Source organism: Crinia signifera, chromosome 2, assembly GCF_055691185.1.
Source record: "Crinia signifera chromosome 2, ASM5569118v1, whole genome shotgun sequence".
In the NCBI taxonomy this organism is placed as follows: Eukaryota; Metazoa; Chordata; class Amphibia; order Anura; family Myobatrachidae; genus Crinia; species Crinia signifera.
The window spans coordinates 244,656,600-244,678,172 of NC_139218.1; the positions used below are offsets into that span (position 1 = coordinate 244,656,600).

At 43.3% G+C, this 21,573-nt stretch overlaps 1 protein-coding gene across 2 annotated transcripts in view; it reads right to left on the reverse strand.

Annotated features, from left to right (window-relative positions):
- The window catches only part of KSR1 (kinase suppressor of ras 1), a 204,794-nt gene that overhangs the window by 25,450 nt on the left and 157,771 nt on the right, over positions 1 to 21,573 (reverse strand). Inside the window, exons 8-14 of one of the 2 annotated variants that reach the window (XM_083174169.1) lie at positions 16,455 to 16,516; positions 16,252 to 16,358; positions 14,836 to 15,004; positions 10,095 to 10,136; positions 4,400 to 4,454; positions 1,729 to 1,777; positions 297 to 679 (exon numbers count right to left, since the gene is read on the reverse strand). In XM_083174169.1, the coding sequence (XP_083030295.1) occupies positions 297 to 679; positions 1,729 to 1,777; positions 4,400 to 4,454; positions 10,095 to 10,136; positions 14,836 to 15,004; positions 16,252 to 16,358; positions 16,455 to 16,516 (867 nt within the window). The remainder of the gene's footprint in view (positions 1 to 296; positions 680 to 1,728; positions 1,778 to 4,399; positions 4,455 to 10,094; positions 10,137 to 14,835; positions 15,005 to 16,251; positions 16,359 to 16,454; positions 16,517 to 21,573) is intronic. The other variant, XM_083174168.1, reaches the window with a different exon arrangement.

Below are 21,573 nucleotides of genomic sequence, written 5' to 3' on the forward strand. Positions count from 1 at the left end.
GGGTGCTAAATAAATCAGAAGTAGCTTCTGATTGGTTGCCCCTAGCAACATCACATGTGAAGTAGAATACACATCTTAGTAAATTTCCCCCGTAGTTACAGAAACAATAGTTTATACAACAGGTAATGGCAATATTATAAATGTAAACTTCACAGAAAGTGCTTATCTTATCTTGGGCATACACAAAGAACAAAAGGCCAAAAGTAATAGGCTGATAGGAATCAGTGAGGGTATGGTCTGTATACTGCATACGCCCTTCCTGTGGAACAAGTTCTGACGTGCTGAATATCACTCACCTAGTAATGATGGCCAAATGGGGAGGGTGCATACAGGCCCCCATGAAGAGCACCACATTCTCATGCCGTGTCTGTCTGTAATTCATCACTTCTTTTTTAAAGAGTTTCAAATGATCCTGATTGTTTCCATCTATCTCCAGTAACCGGATAGCTACCTCCCCGTGCCACTTGCCTCTGTACACCTTCCCCCATCTTCCCTGCCCAATAAGCTCCTCAAGTTCAATTTGTTCAAAAGGTATGTCCCATTCTTGTAAGTAAACGCTGGTCTGGCTGGGCTTGCGAAAGATCATTCCTCCGAAAGTTGTTGATCTTGAAGACGGGAGCTCATCCAGTTCATCGTCATCATACTCTGGCTCAGATTTGTTGGCTTCTTGCTCCTCAACCTGTTCAAAACAGACTATAATTATTTCGTCCAGAAACAGTACAGAACCTTCATTAAAGAAAAAACATAAGAGGTCACAAAGAAACATGTAACCTGACTAAGAAGAATAACAGCAACATACAGTATACATGTATGAAGTTTTCATAAGAGGAGAGAAATGGACGTTGAGAAGCTGTCCACCAATCAGCTACTATCTAAATTTTATAGCATGTACTTGATAAATGCTAGGTTGAAGTTGATCTGTTACTATATGCAATTGTTCACCCCGCCCACTTCTCCACACTTTGATACTGTACATCTCCTCCATAATGATTTTCTACCTAGAGCACAATGTTTAATGATGTGAACAAAAATTAGGTTTAAATGTTGGTATATCTGTAATTTTTGTATGAATTACCACTCCTTGTAGGTCATTTCATTCTGACTCTATTTAAACACTAATGTGGCCTAAAGATGGGGAGATTTTGCAGAGCGATCAAAGCAATGTCATATCGTTCAGCACACAGCGATGTGTCAGCGATGTGTGCTGAGCGATTGGTCAGGACCAGTGAACATTGCGCTGACCGGCAATCTCACTAGCACAAATTAGCATAAACAGTTTGGTTTGTGGTTTATTATGTCCAGTAAACTAATACAGTATATACATTGAACTGAGGTTCAAGGAGGATGCTGAATACAGATGTACAGAACAGCCCAACTTGTACTTTATTACATTATAGCAGTTCCCTCTAGTGCAGGCATTCCCAACCACGGTCCTCAAGGCACACCGACAGTGCAGGATTTGTAGATATCCAGGCTTGAGCACAGGTGACTTAATTAGTACCAGAGTGATTCTGAACAAACCATCTGTGCTGAAGCCTGCATATCACTAAAACCTGCACTGTTGGTGTGCCTTGAGGACCGTGGTTGGGAATGCCTGCTCTAGGGTGTTCCAATTCAAGAAAGTTTGTGAACCACTGGCCTAAGTTCATGTCCTGTGCTACAGAACACTAGCTCCCTCTAGTGGTACAGAGAACACATGCCTTGTCTTTACAATGTTATTTACAGTACCTCTGCTTCCTGTTCTTCTGCTACATCTGTTTCCATGTCGGCCTCAGCACTAAATTAGAAATGTTCTGTGCTTTAGTGATGCAAAGCAAAATACAAAATAACACTCAGAACTAAGCATGCAATAATTCTTCTGCTAAATATGGAGTCAACATTTTCTATATGACAAATACAATGTCTAGGAATAGAGCATTTCTTTGATTCTTTCATTAGAAAAAAGGGCTAGTAATTTCAGACCCCTATATGCTTATATTTTCTATAACTCATAATAAAAACAATGGTACTCTTTACCTAGAACGGCGCCCATCGCGGTGATCGCGACATCGCGGGCAGTACATAAACGGCCGCGACGCGATGCCCGCGATCACCGCGATTTTCCCATAGGGAACAATGTTAAAAAGCCTGATTGACCGCGATTTTGCATTCAATGCCTCAATGCCCGCGATTTTCCCATAGGAATCAATGTTAAATGGGCTACAGAGCCCAAATAGGCAGAATTAACCCTTAAATGTCCCCCCAATTTTTGTACGCCACCCCACGATCCACGCCAACCCGAAGCGTGGCGAGCGCAGCGAGCCCGCGAGGGGCGGCGGTACGCGTCCTCCGACCTTTTCATGCCCTACTATCCACGTCGGCGTGGAGTTGAGAATAGAATAGTGTGGCAAACGTAGCGAGCCACCGAGCCCGAAGCGTGGCGAGCGCAGCGAGCCCCGCGAGGGGACGCGGATACCTTCACAGGTAAACGCGTCCCCTCGCGGGCTTCACAGGTGTCCGCTTTTCGCCACGGATACCTGTGAAGCCCGCGAGGGGACGCGTATAACTGTGAAGGTATCCGCGTCCGCTCGCCACGCTTCGGGCTCGGTGGCTCGCTGCGCTCGCCACACTATTCTATTCTCAACTCCACGCCGACGTGGATAGTAGGGCATGAAAAGGTCGGAGGACGCGTACCGCCGCCCCTCGCGGGCTCGCTGCGCTCGCCACGCTTCGGGTTGGCGTGGATCGTGGGGTGGCGTACAAAAATTGGGGTGACATTTAAGGGTTAATTGTGCCTATTTGGGCTCTGTAGCCCATTTAACATTGATTCCTATGTGAAAATCGCGGGCATTGAGGCATTTTAAAGTAAAATCGCGGTCAATCAGGCTTTTTAACATTGTTCCCTATGGGAAAATCGCGGTCATCGCGGGTACACGATTTTGATGTACCCGCGATGACCGCGATTTTTTACCCCCGACGCCCGCGATTCTAATCGCGGGCGCCGTTCTAGGTAAAGAGTACCAAAACAATTCTATAGAAAATAAATTATATTTAAATTCAATACATAGACTTGTAATAGCCTACTGCGGTGTACAATATGGAAAACAATGTATAATATCATTTGTACACATTGGTAGCAGTACCCGTCTCAATGAAGTTGGTCGCCTACAGGCACCAGTTCTGATGGAGGCACCCTACAGCCATTGCAACCTGTACTTGTCATAACTGTGAAGCAGAGGCTTATTATTATATTTACTAACAGTTTTTTATATAGCGCATACATTTTACGCAGCGCTTTACAGATAATATTTGAACATTCACATCAGTCCCCGCCCCGGTGGAGCTTGCAATCTATATTCCCTACCACATGTACACACACACACACACACACAGACATTCTAGGGTTAATTTTGTTGGGAGTCAAATAGCCTACCAGTATATTTTTGGATTGTGGGAGGAAACCGGAGTACCCGGAGGAAACCCACGCAAGTACAGGGAGAATATACAAATTCCACACAATTAGAGCCATGGTGAGAATCAAATCCTTGACCTCAGTGCTGTGAGGTCATGGATTTGACCTCCATTACACCATCCGTACTGCCCCAAACTGCCATTGGGTGCAGTGCATCAGGCCCCTTGATAACTAAGAGGCCCACTGCCGCCCGGTCACCTACTTCCTGTCAGTCACTGTTTTTCCCTGTCACCCTCTGCCTCTCCTTGTAGCCCACTGTTCTGTTGCATATTGTGAACTTGGGTTGGGGTGTAGGAGGGGGGCCCAAATTATATTTTTGCTTCTGGGCTCACAATTAGCAATTTCCACCACTACTCTGAAGTGACAGTTAGTTACAATGCATGTGTGAACCAGCCAATTCCACATACTGCAGCCAACTTGCATCTATGGCTAGTATCCACCCTTTGCTCAGTGGGCAGTGGCGTAGCCACCGTGCGACAGACCCCACAGCAGCTTGGAGGAGCGATGCTAGCGGGGTCTGTGGTGGGCGCCGGCAAAGGTCAGTTCACCTCCCAACTGCAACAACTCCGCCCCACGGTGAACAGCGGGCAGGGTGCTATTCCAGGATATAGGGCAAGTGAGATACCACATGCACATGCGGGAATGTCTTAAAAGATCACTGGGATCACCATAAGCTTGTGTCAACCTTTTGTCAATGTTGACCTTGGGTATTTTGACCATTTCAAGGTGTTAACCTAGTCACTGTTGACCATCAGTAGTCAACCTAGCGACTGTCTACCTAGACTACGTCTACCATTTATACCGTAACCGATTTAACATCCCTGATCCTACAGAAGCACATATACAAGATGTTTTATATTTATTTTGTGTGTGTTTTAGTTGCGTCAGACATATTCCTTAAATACTTAAAAAGTAATAATAATGCAGAAAGAAGTAACTCTTCATTACCTGGTGTTTTCAGGAGGTTCAGGTGGATGTGTTATTGGTGGTGGAGTCAAAACTTCTAAAAAATGATAAAAAGAAAAAAAAAAAAAAAACTTTATTGCATAATCTCAAACAGATCTACTAGTGATGGAAGCCAGGCCATGTCACAGTAAAGGCCCCCATACACTATGCGATTTTGGGACGATTTCATCCTATTTCGGCACTTTGTGCCGATAATCGGATGAAATCGGCCCAAAATCGTAGGTATGTGACATTTGATCCGATCCGATGCGCGGTCCCGTGCGCATCGGACCGGATCAGGGAGGTCGGACGGTCTGTACATACGATCACGTCCGACCTCCCTGTATGCATATGCCTGCCACCTGACAGGCATATGCATACAGACACCGGGGGAGTAGAGAGGGCGGCCGGCGGCCAGCGGTGGTGGGGGCGGGCAGCGGCGGCGGGGACGGGCGGCGTGTGCGGTGAGCGCAGTGTACTTACACATAGCAGCAGCGGCGGGGACGGGACGCGCAGTGGCGGCTATTATATTTTTAAAATACTTGTCAAATGACCGGCCGCTCTCTGATTGGCCGGAGAGCTCTCAGCCAATCAGAGAGCGGCCGGTCATTTGACAAGTATTTTAAAAATATAATAGCCGCCACTGCGCGTCCCGTCCCCGCCGCTGCTGCTATGTGTAAGTACACTGCGCTCACCGCAAACGCCCCCCCCCCCCGCCGCCGCCGCCCGCCCCTACTACCGCCGCTGGCCGCCCCCACCACCGCTGCCCGTCCCCACTACTGCCGCTGCCCGCCCCCACTACTGCTCACCGCCCTGCAGCTCCCCGGGTTTTTTTTTACATGGGATAAATCGCATGCGATTTATCCCATGTAAAAATGGCACATCAAGTGCCAAATTGTATGTGAGCCTCCCGGGGAGCTGCCGGGCGGCTCGCAGGTAAATTGGGTCCGACTTGTCCCTAGGACAAGTCGGCCTAATGTATGGGGGCCTTAAGGTGTTACATTGCTCTAACAATACATAATCAGTAACGCCCAAAATGCTATTTTTACCTGTTACATATAGTAGCGCCCAAAATGCATTGATCAGGGAAGAATATAGGTGTTCCACGCTATACCTTAAGGAATATCCTACAGTATTTACATGTTTAAAATCAACACAATCCTTTTTAGATTACATTACTAAATACAATCTAACAATCTATAGAAAAGAACCAAATAAGCAAGCTTAAAAAAAGGTCCACAACAAAGCAATGATCAGTCCAGATCTACGATACAGTTCTGCTTTATGCAGACATCAGTGATGTCAAATAATCTGGTGACATCTAATGGCAGGTGTAGCATATTGCACCAACACGCAGAAGCTCACTTATAAAAATTGAAAGACAAAAGAAATCAGTCAAGAGTTGTTGTTTTTTAAGAGATGATGCCTTTTTTTCAATTCATACAAGTTTGCCCCCTTTCAGACAATACTTTGTCTCAACTAACATGATCCCTAAAGATTTCAAACATTTCTCTTTTCATTTTTATTGTAACAAAATGTTATACTATTACTTAACTTGCACAAAGTAAATGAGTTCCAATTCTATGGCATACATTATGCTTCTGTCTAATAGTGCTGACCCCAATATTTAAATTTGAATGTGTAACACCCCCAGTGACAGTAGAGTGATATAATGCTGTAGACCTGATTCTGGTTCACTCACAAAAGCAAATTCTCTCTCTAATGGACAAAAACCATGCACACTGCAGGTGGGGCAGATGTAACATGTGCAGAGAATTAGATTTGGGTGTTAATTTGTTTCTGTGCAGGGTAAATACTGGCTGCTTTATTTTTATACTGCAATATATATATTAGTTTGAACATACCTCCCAACAGTCCCGATTTTATCGGGACCGTCCCGATTGTCGGGGCCTGTCCCGATGTCCCACCCGCGGGCGGCAGTGTCCCGCGGTGTGGGGGGGCTGTTGGGAGTCCCCCGTCAGCTGCTAAGCAGCGGGGAATAAACGCTGTGCGCACAGCGTCTATTCCCGCAGCCAGGGGACTGGGAGCATGGCTAGAGGCTCACAGAGCCTCTGGGTCATGCCCCCATAGCGGTAAAATGGGGGCGTGGCCTCGTGGAAGAGCCGTGAGTATATGCCACGCCCCCAAATTAGGCCACGCCCCGACAATTTTGTCGCGCCTCCGCCGCGCAGGAGCACCGTCCCGCCTGCAGAGTGTCAAAAGTTGGGAGGTATGGTTTGAAGTACACACCCCAGCCAAATCTAACTCTCTCTGCACATGTTACATCAGCCCCACCTGCAGTGCACATGGTTTTGTCTATTAAAGAGAGAATTTACTTTTGCGAGTGAACCGAAATCAGGCCCTGTGTGGGATCTATAAGTGAGGAAGAAGGGTGGAGTTATACAGCTCTAAGTTATTTTTGTTTTGTCCTGTCAGTGATAGAGAGGCAGAGTGAGATACAGTGTGGTGTAGGGGTGGCCTATTGGTGGTCCAAAATCGATCTTTCATATCGATGCGGGGTCACTATGCCCATACTAAATAAAGATAATAATCACCAAAATGAAAACAAATCTTTCCAGTCATCAATATTCTTTACTTCGCATGTGCGGTTATAGCAGCCTTTAAAATCATGCCTATGAAGTAAAAAAGAAAGAAAAAAAGGATAGCCAACATATACTGTATGCAGTGGTGGGGGATGCTGTGGTACAGGTACGCTGGTCACTGCTGCAGCCTCGTGATATTTGCATTGATTTAATCAATACATGATGGCTTGAGTATCGATACAAAATCACAATGTACTTTGGGAAATGAACATATATCTCTCAGAAATATTGGAGATCGGTGCTAACACCTAGACTGGTAATCATGCTCCATGAGAATAGAGGGGTCAGCTCAGCCTGGGCCCAAGAGAGGAGTTCTTGGGGCCCAATTATGTTGATTTGGAGAGCAGCCCATATAACAGCCCATATAAAAAGAGGAGAGAATAAACCAGGAAAAGATGCACGAGCCCAGATAGGGAAAAAGATCCCCATACTGTCAAAAATGACGGAAGATTCCCCGCATACAAGAGCTCCCAACTGCCAGTAAAGGGGAGGTCACAGTGCAGACATAGCATAACTAAACAGGAAGTTGGAAGACCAATAACATAGGAAAAGTATGGTATAGGCCACACATGAGGACATGATGAGACCACAGAGGAAACCCAACATTTGAGGAGAAGCATTGAAGAGGCGTACAGGCTGAGAGAGCTTGATTAAATAACAGGGGTAGAACTATGACAAAGAGATGCAGAGCTGCGATATAAATAGAAGCAGAGCTGTGAGTTAAAAAAAAAAAAAAAAAGAATAAAAAAAATCTGGAAACAAGTAGTGCTGCTGTGTGAGAAGCAACTCGCGGTAACACTTGCGAAAACCGTAGCAACTGCATATGAGCTGAGGGGATACCTAGGGTCTGTAAATAAGAAAGAACCGGATAGAACAGGAATATAAGTGAAATGCCAGACACTAGCAATAAGATATTATTTTTCCTTTCTAGTTCTTTATCACATTGCTATGTAAACAAATAATGTGGAATAGTTTAATAAAAAGGACATATTTGGGAAAACACATGCACCAAATCACCAAATAAGATCCCCTGTGTCCACCCTAGAAAAAAACTTTACTGTAAAGCCCAAATGAGGGAGGGACCGCTTAGTCACTAAGCACCCACACCCATAAGCTAGCCAGGGTAGTACTATGCATCAGTGAGAGCCTTTTACTTATGTACCCGATACCAGCAGCAGTGACAAGAAGTTACGAAATGGTTTAATGCTAAAAACTGTATTACTAAATGAACAGTACCATAAATGTAATGTTGAACCATTACCCACCAAAGTAAAAGGGGTTTTTAAAATGCCCACGCGCAGTGCCCCAGGCTTGCTATGGTTTATTGACAGTTTTCGAAATTGAGCATGTCGTCGTGGTCATAATGACGACGGTGATATTGTCAACACTGATGAAAGGTCATCATTGTCAAAATGTTGACAATGTCTGTATGAGTTAAGTCTAACCATCCTTCTACCAAGTAACCTCTTGAGTTCAGCTTATTTTATTTATGGTTTCTTATACAACGTTATTGGTCCTCTTGCTTCTCCCCTATTTACGTCTAGGACTGCAAGAGGGACGCTGGAGACCGGAGAAAAATGGATGAACTGATTATACCTGGGGTATGTTTTGTGATATCTTGTACTAGATCAGGGCTGGGCAATTGCGGCCCTCCAGATGTTGATGAACTACACATCCCAGCATGCCTTGCATCAGTTTCAGCATGGCCACATAGCAAAACTAATGCAAAGCATCCTGGGATGTGTAGTTCATCAACATCTGGAGGTCCGCAATTGCCCAGCCCTGTACTAGATGGTACAGCAGCATTAAATAATGTTAAACGAACCAAAACATCCTTGCATTGCTCTGTTACTTCACAGGATTTTATACTTAAACAATATATACATTTTGAAGTATCTAAAAGGTAGACTGGATTTTAGCAAACACAATAACATCATGTTGTTAATATCTTTCATTGGGGCAGATGTATTAAGCCTGACGAAGAGATAAACTGGAGATAAAGTGAAAGGATATAACGTACCAGCCAATCAGCTGTGTTTGAAATATGACAGTTGGGAGTTGATTGGCTGATGCGTTATCTTCTTCCACTTTATCTCCAGTTTATCTCTTCACCAGGCTTAATACATTTGCCCCATTGTTTGAAGCATTAGTAGTTTTGAGGTTGCCTGGCATATACTCAGCGACCAACGCTAAATGGATGAGATCAATTAGGCAAGGTCCGCACCTGAAAAAGATCAGTCTCAATTCGGATTTTCTGATAAGATTAAATGATAAATAATGAATTCCCATTCCTGTGAGAATGATTGTATGTGCTGAAGATTGTCAAGTGATGTTTTTGAATAAACGTCGGGCACATTAAATTTGCATGATAATTGCTCATCAATTCCCCAAAAAATATTGTGCAGCAGGCCGGATCTCATGAGTACATTCCATTGGTGTTTAACTGATGATCAGCCCTGGGTGCTATGGTACAGTACTCACTGTGAGAGTAACCGACTGAGCATCAGAAAATAGCCTGATTATTACATAGTGTGTACCTTGCTTTACAGATGCTGCAGAGCATCAAAACTGATCCTTGATACTAGAAACCTTTACAAAAGACACGGCTTTGTACAAAGAAATAATCAAACTGGCCTACAAGACTGGACATAAAGGATCACTAGTACAGTATACAGGAAATGCAGATTACAGCTGTGTGTCTCTTATAACTGCTGAGCACACTGGATAAGGAACATTTACTGACTGAGCTTCAGACTGATATGCATTAAAGAATAAATAAATAAAGCCTGCAACCCAAGAGTCACTGGGGCACAACGAGGCAATGACCATACAATGCAATCACATCCAGCGCAGTGCTACATGACGCACTTAGAGAGGAGCACGACTTTACTAAGGTTAGCCTTTGATGCCATGGCAAATCACTGTTCTATTTTTAGCCACCCTGCAAGGAAACCAGAATAGGTCACAACCTGATCACTGCAGATGTGAGATCCTAGATAGTTACCGTGCCTCAGAGACAATAAGGCTGATCAGAAAAGTATATATAGAGGAAAAAAACATAGGGTCAGTTAGAAGGATTAATGCATTAAACTCACCTGGGAAGATAAACTGTTGTCTATGCTGAATGTAGTAGGCAGCTTTTAATAAAAGATGACAGCAACCACCCAGGCAGAATAAGAAAAACAAGCAGTTAGAGAGTATCAGGAGACCTGTCAGAGACTGCCCCACATGCGCTTAATGAATATAGTCACCATGCTGACTGACTGAACACAGCTCTCGTCAATAAAAGAGTGTTTCTCTGCCGAGTCCAGAGGGAAACAACCCCGGTTGGATAGAGACAAATGTTAATAAGATTTTACCAGCTATTACACACTTGCGTGGCTCTCTGAGACCTCTTCATGCAAGAAGCTTTCACTTACAATTTCCACTGCTAATTAAATGCAATTGGCTAATACAGCTCAAGTAGCAATGAGCAGCATCCTCCATTTTATTTTAAGAGTCACTTTATAGGCAATGACCAAACGGCATATTATTAACGAATTAATGTAACTGCGATATGGGCTCACTCATACAGATGGGTTTTATTTTCCCTTCATTTAACCCTTTGAGTTCCAACATCTGTGAGAGATGTGCAAAATGTCCACTAAAAATGCCAGCGTCGCTAACATTTGTTATATAAATTCAAATAAAAAATGTTGTGTAAAAAAAGATTTCCTATATAAAAGGTGAACATTACACGTCACTATAATGAATAAAAATTTGCTTGGCAATTCACACACCTATTTCGACAAATTGACTTGGCACTCAAAGGGTTAACAAAACAAAAAGTAATGTAAAATGTTCTTTTTGTAACAAAAAATAAATGAAAATGATGCTAAAATGACAAATAAAACACCTGAAGAGATCAGCATGTCACTGAACAGCACAATCCTCCATCTCCCTGGTGTAAAATGAATCCTTAACCCTTCATAAGCCTTTGCCTATGTAAATGGACACTATTAAAAATGTATTGCATAATTATTGTGGTGACAGTTGCCATTCAAACCCTAAAGCAGATGCTGGAGTATCAACCTCTCGAATTACAACAAATCACAATGTTGTGGTGTGTGACAAATTAGTATTTTGCTATAGAAAGTACACCAGTGGCCACTTATAATAAGGACTGTATGGGTAGTACCCAAGGGCTGATCTCCCATACTTCTGATTGTGTTTTTGTTGTATCTGCTGCGATACACTGTACTAAGCTGTATCTTGCATAAGGTTTTAAAACCGATCCATTAGGGTCCATACACACTGAGCGATTTTGCACAGCGTGTATGGACAACGATGATGGGCTGGGCTGAAAATCGCTCAGTGCATACACACTGTGTGATTTTTGCCATTCTGAGCAATTTTCCTGGGGGTGGACTCTATGGAAAGCTGTCCACCCCACCGCTCATCGCTCATATGCTGGATTGAGTAAGGGAGTTTCTTGTACTGTGTTTTGTTAAAAATGTATGCATTTACTTTAAATATATAAAATGCAGGTGAAGAAAATTATATGTAAATAGTTGTGTAGGAATAAAGATACATTGAAATCTACACTTAGGGGCAGATTCATTAAGTTGCAAGGTTGTGTGCAGACACTACATGAAATAGTAACACAGAAAAACCTGGAGGGGAGGGGGTTCTCGGAGGTGCAAGCACGAAAAAAACCCCATGGGTTTCTTACCACAATAACCTGAATGGACCCTAAGGGCTAAATTGATCTACCTTTTCCATTGTGCTATAATTGTTATACTCATAGAAGGAGATTCATGATACTTTGACTGCTCTCACATTATGCTCTAACAAGAGCTGGCAGCTAACAATGTAATATGCATTAATCATTCCAACTGTATTGTACTGTGACCACATGTGACTGTGTGATCCTCGCACTATCATTATTGTGCTGGGCGTGCAAGCAATGTGTTTGAATACACACCCTGTACATCACACTTCAGTAGTAATGTGAAAACTTCTTAAGTACTATTTATGTGCTGGATAATGGATTTTCACGCAATTTTTTTTTAGAAAAATCTGAAATATTGGAGGTCTAATGTTTTCCATGGTCCCATTGTAGAAGCGTCATAGCAGCACTTTGAAGGCCAAAAGCTTGGATGAGTTCTCCTTGTGTCAGTGATTGAGTGAGGGGAGTGCACAGCTGCAAGTGAACCCAGGCAAACAGCTGTTGGTCTTACTGGCTCCATTATGCTATTTTAGGTTTGGCATCTTGCTGTATTACTTGTGAATGACATGTTTAACCCTATCAATACTGGAGTGTATATGCTAGACAAATCCATAAATACTAGTGATACTATAAAGAACCGGCAAAGTGCCTTAAACATTATCTGCAAAGAAATACAAATAATTAACTAATGGCACTTGAGAAAGGGGTATGGATCATTGGATAGACATGAACTAGGTCGACAAACATTAAAGTCGACATGGCTGAAGGTCGACATGGGTTAGGTCGACAGGGTCATTAGGTAGACACCAGCACTAGGTCGACATGGGGAAGGTTGACAGTCAAAAGGGTGACATGGGGTTTTTCACCATTTTTTGTCATGGACACTGAAACGTAGCACCGCGTCCCCTCGCATGGCTCACCATGCTTTGGGCACACTATTTTATTCTCCCACCACGCCCTAGTGGATGTTAGGGCATGAAATACCACCCGTGGGCCTAGTGACCGTGTCCCTGAGAAAGAAATGATCACAACCTGCCATTCTAATGGATTACTAACGCTTATCTTAAACTTTGGGGTTGATTCAATTAGATTTGCCTGCAAGTCTATACGAGTAAGTGCAGCCACATGCTCAGGACTCGCTAATTTAAAGCCGTGAGAACTGGGCATGTGAGGAAGTGCTGTTTGCCAGTGCTTCCACGCAGTTGCAGCGGCAACCCATCCCCCTCGTTGCTAACAGATATGAGCCCTTTGTTTCAAATAATTGTGTTTAATTAACCCCATTTACAATGATAATGGTGATCATGTATTGGCGACATACACCAAAGATGTCACAGACCATTCTGATACACGAAAGCTTTGCATTGCATTCACACATTGTTTCGGTTGCTCAAATGACTCGTCGTGCAACATTGAAGAGAAAGATTATCCAAATTTGGATATACGGTATTTGACCATAGTATATACATATTTTAACCAGAAAATAATTGTAGTTAACACCCTGTTTGGCTAAAGCTGTGTTCATGAAAACTCATTACAGATTGTTATTCATGTAGCATGCAATGAGGAGGAAAGGTATATTACACAACAATCACATACATGCATAATGCAGCTGTATTCTAAAGCGTTCCACAAGAATACACCTGAGTGTGCGTGCTACTGAGAAAGTGACCTCTGTTACTGTATCACGATATTCAATTTGTGGTTCTCATTTGGTTCAGACTGGCTGGGCAGTATAGTCATTAAATATATAGACCAGCTCAGTACAGTGATTGCACACTAAAAGTAAGGTGCGTACACACTGGGCGATCCCCCGTGTGTATGATGTCGGCGGCAGTAGGAACCTGGTGGGAACCCAACATCAGTAAGTGCATACAAAATTGCCAAATCTGGCAACCGAAGAATGACCTTGGGGGGAAGCAGGGGCCATGCTGCAGAACGATATGCATACACAGATGACATAGCGAGTCGTTAGCAAGCAAGCATCGGCCGTTGACGGGTGTGTACACACTTGGCAATAAAATGAGCAATATTGCTCAGAAGGTTTGAAGTAAGCGTAACCCCTAATTTTATCGTCCAGTGTGTATGGGGTATATATATATATATATATATATATATATATATATATATATATATATATATATATATTTGCTAACAAGTAAAAAATGTCTTAATTATTTATTTGTGTGTGTGTGTGTGTGTGTGTGTGTGTGGGGGGGGGGGGGGGTCGGTATATGCAATCAGCTCCTGTGTTTTTTTTTTTAACCACAAGCTTTAACTTGTCAGCTAGGAGCCGATTGGCTGGTGGTTTATCACTCTCCATTTTATCACTTTTCAAGGCTTAGTACATCTCGCCCTTGGAGAGCTACACAGAAACATAAAAACATAGAACCACACTGACTGAAGAGAAGAACCAATTTGCCCATCTAGTTCAAGTATATAGACACACCAGGGTCACATTTTGTTGGGAGACAATTAACCTCCCACTACATTTCTGGATTGTAGTAGGAAAACCGAGTACCCAGAGGAAACCCCTGCAAGCATGGGGGAAATATATAAACACCACACAGTTAAAGCCATGGTGGGAATTGAACCATTGGCCTCAGTGCAGTGAGGCAGAAATGCTAACCATTACACCATGTTATCCATGGACACACACTATCCATCCCTGGCTTAGTTAATTCTTAACCACCATGAAATGTAAACAGCTCTTGGATATAATAACACCTATATGGCTCCATACATGTCCCACATGGACATGTAGACCTTTCTTGTGCCAAGTAATGTTGACTTCACAAATAATATAACTGGAAGACTGGTGCTGGCATTAACTACAGTACTTTAACTATGTAAGCAACACATATGATATCCAAATGGGGCCAATATTTACAAAAGTGGAGTTAGACCCTGCAGATATGCAGCACGGGCTGAACAAACAGTAGGGGGTTAAAAGTTGAAAAATATAATTTTATTAAAAAATTGTACAAATGCCAAAATGTATTAAATTTAAAGGCAAATTTAACTATTAAAATACATTTTTGTTTAATTGTCCAAGAGCTTATAAAAGTGATAGAACCTGAATAATTAATTAAAAAACTACTTAAAACACGCATAATCATTAAATAGGTTACCTGGAAAATTGAAACGACTATCTTTATAACCCATTGGAGATGGGTTTGGTGGGGTGGTAGCACTTGGCGGATTTGAGGACTGGAACGGTGCTGGTGAAGAAGGTGTAGAAGAAGTGGTTGACGATGGGTTGCTGCTTGAATCCAAGTGGGTTATTGCTGGTGGATGGTCCTATTAACAATAAATAAATAAATTGGTTGAAAGTAAAATAACAAATGTGATATTTCCAATCTTAACTCCATTAAAGACATTTTCTGACACAAAGAAAATCACTACACTGGAAGAGAAAGGGGGTTATTCTGGTCCGTTCATTCAGACCCGTTTATTCGCAAGGAGTCCGATGGTGGCGTATGCACATTTCTGTGCATGCGCATGTGCGCGTGACCATGGCGAACAGGGTGTTAGCCAGGTGCACACACCCAAGATAGCAGGCAGAGGGCATGGGTGGATAGGCGCACCCATGGGAACGCCCAGCATTTCATGGGTGTTCCCATGGTAATCGCCCCGGTGACGTGGGTGCCGGGGGAGGGCAGCTGACAACATTGGATGTCAGCTGCCCGCCCACTTACTACCAAATGTCCATGCACATCTAAGGTTACCTGACAGTAACCTAAGATGTGCGTGCACCTTCCACATCATTCGATGGTCGAATGATGTGGGTGTTCCCCCTGGCCTGTGAATGCATGTCTATGTTAAACATCCATTCACAGCCCTTGCGAACGAGCACAGCGTGCAAGGGGGGGGGGGGGGCACACACAACTGTTGGACTAACAAGGTTGTGAATTCTACCAGAATAAGAGCCAAAGTGAACGATTCTACGTTGCACGCAGATCTGTATACAGAATGCAGATGGATTTTAAAATGGAATGCTAATGTTACTATATGCATGTACTCATCTCAGTGCCACACTGTGACTGTGCATGTCACCATTCGCCTTGACATGTACACCATACCCCAATAGATCTATCTGCAATATGCAGACCATAAGTAAAATAGAATAGAATGAAACGGAGTATCGTGCCCTGACACTCCTGTGAGAAATATAAGCTACGCCCAATCAAATTCACCCAGATATGCAATGATTGCCTGATACTGTAGATAAATATTACAGCACCCGAAAATATTCAAATTAAAATCTCTACAATATTTATACAAGGAGGAAATCATTTAGGTAAACTATTAGCCATCATACAATGCTTAAAAATCAGATTGTCATTTGGACTAAAGGTTTACCATCAAATCTTTAGCAATTGTACAAAAGCCGATTTAAACCTTTAAGTTAGTGGCTATTAGAATATGCCAAAAAAAACCACAACCTTAATTGTAAAAGTAAAACAAATATAAATTAGTATGTACATACATAATTATAATTTGGAAGCGGTCACTAGACATATTACAATACTCCACATTCTAGATACCTTCTTAGTGAGGGCTTTTGGAAGAGTCCCAAAGAGCGGTTCTGCAGGTCTATCCACCTGGTTGTTAATATCTGATGGCACCGACTCTGTTCTCCTTATTTTTGGTACTGTATTAAAAAAAAAGAAAAAATAGTACCTGTTTGTTTACTGCAATATAGTTTCGAGGACTCCCGCCCCTACACCCAACTCAAAATGTAACTTACAAGGAAGGAATGATATTCTACATGGTGGGGCTTCTTTTGTGCATTTGTTATGACATTTTAACCTGTTTTAAAAAGAAAAGAAAAACGTTATGTTAAACTATCCAATAGATGGACACATGTATACACACACACACACACACACACACACACACACACACACAGTGATGGAAGTGATGCAAAGAAAATCCATTCAAATTTATGTGTCACAGGGATTTAAATACAAAGATAGACCTGTTACCCATCATGGGGGCCCAAGACTAAAGACCCTAAAAATCCAACTGCCAAAAATCAATTAATCATCTAGAGCAGGGGTGTCCAAACTTTTTGCGACGAGGGCCAGATTTGGTGAAGTGTAAATGTGTGGGGGCCGACCATTCAGCCTGACATTCTTTGAATAATTAATCACATCAAAATGGTCCCCCACTCTGCCCCCATTCACTGTATGTCTCCCAGCCTGCCCCTCCTTCACTGTATGTCCCCCATTCACTGTATGTTTACCCACTCTGCACCCATTCACTCTGTCCCAAAGCCTGTCCCCCTTCTCTTAATGTCCATCAGTGCCTCCATTCATTGTATGTCACCAAGCCTGTCACAGTCCCCCAGCCTGCCCCTGCTCCCCCGTCTCTGAATGGCCATCAATGCCTCCATTCACTGTATGTCCCCCAGCCTGACCTTCCTTCTATGTATGTCCCCCTGCCTGCCCCCTCCCTTCTCTGTATGTTTCCAAGCCCCTTGTGAGAGCCAGGGGAAGGAAAGGCAAAGCAGGAACTGCAAGGACAGGAGATGCTTGAGCTCCCGCTGCTGCCCTCCTCCGCTCTGCATGTTATGGGAGCAAGCTTCCCCCTTGCTGCCCCCCTCCCCAAACACTGCTGTATATCACCCTACTGGAGTAGGGTGATATACAAGTGCAGCAGCAGGGGTAGGACCCCAAACACATCTTACTGTGATGGCCGGCACCTCCTCACTGCAGCAGACAGCAAGGTAAAGGCGCGCTCGCCCACCTTTAGTGTCCTGTGCTGTGCTTCCCACATCTGCCCGCTTCCAGCTGTAGGCTGCGGGCCACTTGAAATGACAGGACGGGCCAAAAGCCAAAGGTACAATTTCTCCTCTCAGGAGAAAAGTGGTGCATGTTTTTCTCGCAATTGGTTATGTATAGCATGGAGAATGCTTCCAGTGACACAATTCAGTGGTTAGGTTATGGAAGAAAAGCGGCACTTACACAATGGATAATATACATTTTTAATTCACTGTAAGTAGTTGTGACTGAGTTTGAGCACTGTTGAGTCTTGCATTTGGCACGCATTCTGTTTAATGATATGTGTTTTTTTTTTCTTTAAAACATATTTGACATGTAGCATTAAGGAAATGCCGAAAGCAAAAGCAACATCATAAAAAAAAAAAAAAACCCCAAAGAATTCCATCTTTACAGTTTCTGTTTGTAAATGATAGCAATGGTATTTCTTATACAATCTGAGTTCATTTTGAGGAGCAAAGTTTTTCTACATGCTTTGGAAGCAGCCTCATATGACAAACGCTCACATTGTTTTCAACTGTGAGAAACACTATTTCGAAAGTTTTTGCAAAGGGCACAGAGTCCAAACTGCATTTATTTTCCTCTCAGAATTCCAAGCAACTGAAATGGTAATTTGTACACTCACGTGCAAATGTCAAATGGCCAAAGCTTATATGTTTAATGAATTATATTATACTCATATAACACACTAATGAAAGCAAAATGTAATTAGAAATTTGTAATATTATACAATGATAAGTTTAGATAATGTTTAGTTACAATTTCATGTAAAACATTATTGTGAATAAATATTTTCATGATTTCACACTATTTTTCGGGTTAACGCTTCGGGTTTACGTTTATAGTGGGGTGGTGGTGGCGTGGGGGTGCATTTCACATTGTAAGCACCCATTAGGGTGCTTATACAATGTTTAATCGTGTCGCATCGCATTGTATGGCATTGTATGCCATGTACTATGTCATACAATTTTAAAATTGTATAACATTGTACAGCATCGCGCGATATCACGTCGCATCGCATACCATCGTATGCCTTATGGTATGTGATGCGATGGGCGCCGCCAAAATACACAAGTACCTTTTTCTCATTTATTAACAACTATTTCCCTTGGCCAAAGACTTTTGCACACTAGTGTCTAATAGCATAATCAGCAAGATTCTACTAAACTAATAAACAATGTAACCAATCCTGGTAGGTGTAAATTACTCTTTTAAGCGGAACCAAAGTGACATTGGTGCACTGTACTGATTCATAATCCGGCTAATGGATGTATTCAATGCCGGGGGCAAGCTGTGACAGCGAGCAGTGCTGCCTGCTCGCTATCACCGCTCGCCCGGTCAGTAGTCAACTCCCCCCCCCCCCCCCCCCAAACCCGGAGGGAGGATTCGGCGTATGTGGCCACAGAAGCAGCGAGACTCACGGCTAAATGCAGCGGGCTCCCTTCATTAGCCGCGAGCCTCGCTGTTTGGGGGAATCCTCGCTGTCCGAGCGTTGAATATGGAAAGCGGCCAGCGCGGGGCTAAAACAGCGAGGATCGCTAGTTTTCTGCGATCCCTGCCATTTAACCCCCTCACACCCGCATTGAATACTGCCCTAACTCTTGGAAGGGGTGATTTTTGTTCTGCCAGTATCATATGTAGGAGAAAGTGAATTATGGGATGTGTGACGCAGATGACAGCTTACAACATGTAGCAACTGTGTCAGTTGGAAAAAATACATAATATAGGACTTATACCTAGGGTAAAGCATGGTGGCCAAAATGTAGTAATATAGTGAAATGCCTAGATTTCGGCAAACCCATGGGTCTGAAAAAAGTGAATTAACAATTTCTTCTACAAAGCCAACATACTTCATTAGAAAAACCTACTTTCAGGTACTCCATATGCTGATCCAGTTTTTCCATTAGGGTTATTATGTTACTGAGTCCGGCAGCATCTAAACTCCCTTAAATGTGTTACAACCTGTAATGGTTTGCACAGCTTGGACAATACTGAAATAATTCTCTCCAGTGCAGAAATATGGACCCAGTCTCACTATCTCATGGATGGTATATAGGTCTCGTTGACTTGTTGCTTTTCTCAAGTCGTTGAAGCATATAAAATGCGGATTTCCACATCAATATTGCCTTTTGCTTCTGTTGACGTCATGGTAGCATTTCTGCTGCAGTTGCAATCATCTGTAAGATGCTACTTCATTCTAAAAATCTACGATCCATGAACAGCACCTTCTGGGTAGTGCTTTCATTTTTTGATTTAGGCATTTATAAAGTTTATTTTATGTGTAAAGCATGTGACATGTTAAATTCATTCACTTGACTTTAGACTGACTTGGTTCATATGTTTATTAGTGAAACATAAAACCAAACAGTAGTGTGGTTTTACAACCAAAAAGACAAGGGTCCACACAAGTCTGGATTTGTATTAAATGTATCTGGCTCTATCTGGGACACTGTGGAACTCTAAACCTCTAGGACAGTGGCTTGTGGAAGATTGACTGAGAAAGGAATATCTGTCAACTGTAACACAGGCGACCTAAGGTGAGCTAAGAGAGGACAGGAACCTCAAGTGGAGCAAAAGGGCATAACATTATACCTGTAGTCTGCATTTCCTTAAGGACTGTCCTCTGATCGGGAAAACGCTCCTTTACGGTTAAGCCTATTTAATTTTGATATTCTGTTTGGACAGATGGTTATGATATTATAAATATTAAAACTATATATATTTTTCAGTTATTACACTAAGGTAGGGGTTCTCAAACTATTTTGCTCTGGGACCCCATCAGAAAATAAAAATTAGGTACTTATATGTTAGTTGGGCGCCCACTAAGCTATTTTCTTAGTTTTCTGCGTATACTCGCCACACTTCGTGCTTGGTGGCTCGCTGCGCTCGCCACACTATATAATATCAACTCCATGCTGACATGGATAGTGGGGGTATGAGCGTACTAACTATAGTGGGCGCCCAACTATACTAATAAGTCATTAGCATGATGGTGCGCAACATGGAGTCGGGACCCACTTTGGGGTCAGGACCCACAGTTTGAGAACCGCTGCACTAATGTATGCTTTTTACATTTAGGTACATGAATCTTAATGGAGACTTTTGCTAACACTCCTCAACACAAGACATTTCTCGGTACTCTTTACCTTGAAGGGCGCCCACGATTTTGATCGTGGGCATCGTTACTGAAAAAAAATAGCATCGGTCGCATCGCATGCGACCAAAAAAATCGCATGCGATGCGACCGACGCGATGCCCGCGATTTCCCATAGGGAACAATGTTAAATGTCCCAATTGACCCGATTTTCCTGTTCAATGTCTCAATTGAACCCGATTTTTCCATAGGAAACAATGTTAAATGGCCCACAGAGGCCAAATAGGCACCCTGAAGTGTGAAATGGCCCCCAAAATTGTTAACGCCACCCCACGATCAACGTGAAACCGAAGCGTGGCGAGCGCAGCGAGCCCGCGAGGGGCGGCGGTACGCGTCCTACGACCTTTTCATACCCCCACTATCCACGTCGGCGTGGAGTTGAGAATAGAAAGTGTGGTGAGCCCGAAGCGTGGCGAGCGCAGCGAGCCCCGCGGTTAGCTGTGAAGCCCGCGAGGGGACGCGGATACCTGTGAAGGTATCCGCGTTCGCTCGCCACGCTTCGGGCTCGGTGCGCTCGCCAAACTTTCTATTCTCAACTCCACGCCGACGTGGATAGTGGGGGTATGAAAAGGTCGTAGGACGCGTACCGCCGCCGCTCGCCACGCTTCGGGTTGACGTTGATCGTGGGGTGGCGTTAACAATTGTGGGGGCTATTTCACACTTCAGGGTGCCTATTTGGCCTCTGTGGCCCATTTAACATTGTTTCCTATGGAAAAATCGGGTCAATTGAGACATTTAACATTGTTCCCTATGGGAAATCGCGGGCATCGCGTCGGTCGCATCGCACCCGATTTTTTAGTGCATGCAATGCCCGCGATGGCCGCCCTTCTAGGTAAAGAGTACCCATCTCTCAATATTGTGACACAAGATGGTGTTCTGTGGTAATGACACTATTTTGTGCCGAGATTTTGGCAATGTATTTTTTTGCATTT